Source organism: Geospiza fortis, unplaced genomic scaffold (assembly GCF_000277835.1).
Source record: "Geospiza fortis unplaced genomic scaffold, GeoFor_1.0 scaffold218, whole genome shotgun sequence".
Taxonomy (NCBI): domain Eukaryota; kingdom Metazoa; phylum Chordata; class Aves; order Passeriformes; family Thraupidae; genus Geospiza; species Geospiza fortis.
The window spans coordinates 864,379-867,511 of record NW_005054524.1 but is presented as its reverse complement, the minus strand read 5'-3'; the positions used below and the strand labels follow the sequence as shown (position 1 = coordinate 867,511).

General features: G+C 57.6%; 1 protein-coding gene across 1 annotated transcript in view; it reads right to left on the bottom strand.

Annotated features, from left to right (window-relative positions):
- Positions 1 to 2,746, bottom strand: part of SMARCD2 (SWI/SNF related, matrix associated, actin dependent regulator of chromatin, subfamily d, member 2) — an 8,442-nt gene extending 5,696 nt beyond the window's left edge. Inside the window, exons 1-2 of the mRNA XM_031063740.1 lie at positions 2,571 to 2,746; positions 156 to 198 (exon numbers count right to left, since the gene is read on the bottom strand). Of these exons, the coding sequence (XP_030919600.1) occupies positions 156 to 198; positions 2,571 to 2,731 (204 nt within the window). The 5' untranslated portion in view covers positions 2,732 to 2,746. The remainder of the gene's footprint in view (positions 1 to 155; positions 199 to 2,570) is intronic.
- Positions 2,747 to 3,133: the final 387 nt, after the last annotated feature.

Here is a 3,133-nt window from a genome sequence, read left to right as displayed (position 1 = left end):
CTCCAACCCCACAGACAGAAACACTCCAGGGTGGTTTGGGATTGAACAGAAACTCCCAGGGGGCAGGGGGGAACTCAGGGAGATCCTCCATTTTTGGGGACCCCCCATCCCCTGCAGCAGCTCAGCTCTGTCCCCTGGGCTGAGGTGACACTCACCCTCTGTGGCAGCACCTTGTCAGCCATCTTCCTCCTCTTCACCCTGGGAAACAGGAGAAATGAGAGCTCCCACAGGACAGCCTGCTGCTGCCCTCTGGGGGGATGGACACTGGGAAGGGTTCTTCACCACCCCCAGAGGGTGCTGGGCACTGCCCAGGCTCCCCAGGGAATGGTCCCAGAGCTCCAGGAGGGTTTGGACAGCGCTGCCAGGGGTGCCCAGGGTGGGAGTGTTGGGGGGTCTGGGCAGGGCTGGGGATGGGACTGGATGAGCCTTGGGGGTCCATTCCCACTCAGGATATTCCTGGGGGAAGGTGTTGGATGCTGCAGCTTGACCCTGGGCAAGGGAATCCAGGTGATAACAAGGCAAAGGCAGGGCTGCAGGACAGAATTCCCAAATTTCCCTTCTCAAAGCAGCCATCCCATTCTCCCAGTGCTCCAAACCAAAGCCTCTGCCAGGAACTCCCTTAAACCCAGCTCAAACCAAACCCTGCTGTGGTGGGGCTGAAATCCTGGGAAAATCCAGCTTGGCTGGGTCCAACCCTGCCCACTGCAGATTCCCATCACCTGAGCCCACCCCAGCAGCTCCTGCTCAGCCTGGGCACAGCAGGGACTGCTCTGCTCCCCTGTGTTCCTGCCTGGCACATGGGGCAGCACAGGGAATTCCCATTCCTCCAGCTGCACCTGGAGCAGCAGGATCACACAGGAGGGCTCCAGGAGAACTCTCCAGGAGGAGTCAGAGCCCTGCTTTGGAGCAATTCCTGCCCCATCCAAATCGTAGTTTGGATGTGTGAAGTAGTGGTATGAGGAATAGGACTAGGATTGAGGCGGCTAAGGCTAGTACTCCTCCTAGTTTATTTGGGATGGATCGAAGGATGGCACAGGCGAACAGGAAGTATCATTCGGGCTTGATGTGAGGAGGGGTGGTTAGTGGGTTGGCTGGTGTAAAGTTTTCTGGGTCACCTAGGAGGTTAGGGGAAAATAGGGCTAGTGAGACAAGCAGGGAGAGTATTAGTATGAAGCCTAGAATGTCTTTGATGGTATAGTAGGGGTGGAAGGGGATTTTGTCGCAGTCTGAGGGGATGCCCATTGGGTTGTTTGAGCCTGTTTCGTGTAGGAAGGTTAGGTGACCCTCCTCCTGCAGGGTCTGGACACTCCAGGGCAGCTGGAAGCTCCGAATCCCTTGGCCCAGCAGCTGGGAGCAGGGAATGCCCAGCTGTGAGCCTGGCTGGTCCCTGATCCCAGCCCTGATGTCCCTGTGGGTGCCAGGCTGCTCCTGTCCCCAGCCCCAGCTCACTCTGGCTGTGCAGTGCTGGGATGGCCCAGGAGGGATCAGGAAGCCAATGGAGCTGTCAGGGTAGGGAATGGGAGCTGAGCATCCATGAGCACCAAGGGATCCTGCCTGGAGATTCCAGGAACCAACCAGCCCCCACAGAGGGATCAGCAGGGCTGGGAACCAGTGAGGAGCTGCTGGCAGAGCCCAAACAAAGAGTCCTGCCCTGACTGCAGCTCCAGGGAGCACCCCTAAAACCTGCCACCCCATTCCACACTTCCTAAAATCAGCTAGCTCCATCCCACACTTCCAGCCTGTTCTGTGCCTGCCAGAGCCACCAGGCACCCCTAGAAGGATGAAGAAGACCCCAGGAGCTGCTGCTGGGGACCCCATGAGGCTCTTTGGTTCCTGGTGCGGAGATCAGAGTGAGAGGAAGCTGCAAACTGAGGAATCTCTGCCTCCATCCCAAAACATCCCATTTCCAAGCTCTGGCAGGTGCCAGGCTGGAGGAAAACGCTGCTGGTGCCCCCTCTGCAGCAGGACAGGAGCTGTGGCACCCTGCATGATGTGACACTTGTGACACACTTGAATGGGGACCTGGAGAGGCTTTGGGGTCTCAAAGAGAGTCAAACACTGACTGAACCCAGCCCTGGGATCACTGTCCTGAATAGAATGACATCCATCTTTTTACAGCTCTGTGTCTGCAGTGACATCTCATTGATATCTACATTAATATTAAATATTATTATTATTATTATTATTATTATTATATTAATTATTAGCAGCTCCTGGCTCAGTTCAGATGGAAAACAGGAGGTGAAACACAACGTGATTGTATTGAGAAGCAGGGATGCAGCTCCCATGGATTACTGTGGAAGTGTGAGCTGTACATGCTCCTGGCATAGATGATGATGATTATTATTATTTATTATTTTATTATATTAATTATTAGCAGCTCCTGACTCAGTTCAGGTGGAAAACAGGAGGTGAAACACAACGTGGCTGTATTGAGAAGCAGGGATGCAGCTCCCATGGATTACTGTGGTGGTCTTGGGAATGTTCCAGGAGCTTGGAGCACCCTGAGAGAGTGGAAGGAGCCCTGGGGTGGGACTGGGTGGGCTCTGAGGTCCCTCCACCCCACCCACCCTGTGATTTCACAAGCCGGGGGGGTCAGCAGTCGCTTCCTGAAGGGATCCATCATGGCCTGGGGCAGGCCGGGCCTCAGCGGGGTCGCTGCTCCGTACGGGGGCGCCCCCGGGGGTCCCACCTGCAGCCCTGCCATGGGCATCCTGCCCCCGGGGGGCATCCCGGGCCGCTGCTGCAGAATGGGGACGGAAATGGGATCCTGGCCGTGGTGCCATCCACCACGGTGCCACCCACCCCTGTGACACCCACCTGGGTGCCATCCCCTTGGTGCCACCCACCGCTGTGACACCCACTCTGGGTGCCATCCCCTCGGGTGTCACCCACCCTGGGTGCCATCCACCTCAGTGCCATCCACCACGGTGCCACCCACCGCTGTGACACCCACCTGGGTGCCATCCCCTTGGTGCCACCCACCCTAGGTGCCATCCACCTCTGTGCCACCCACCCTGGGTGCCATCCACCTCTGTGCCATCCCCCTTGGTGTCACCCACCCTAGGTGCCACCCCCTCTGTGCCACCCACCTCTGTGCCATCCCCTTGGTGCCACCCACCCCAGGTGCCAC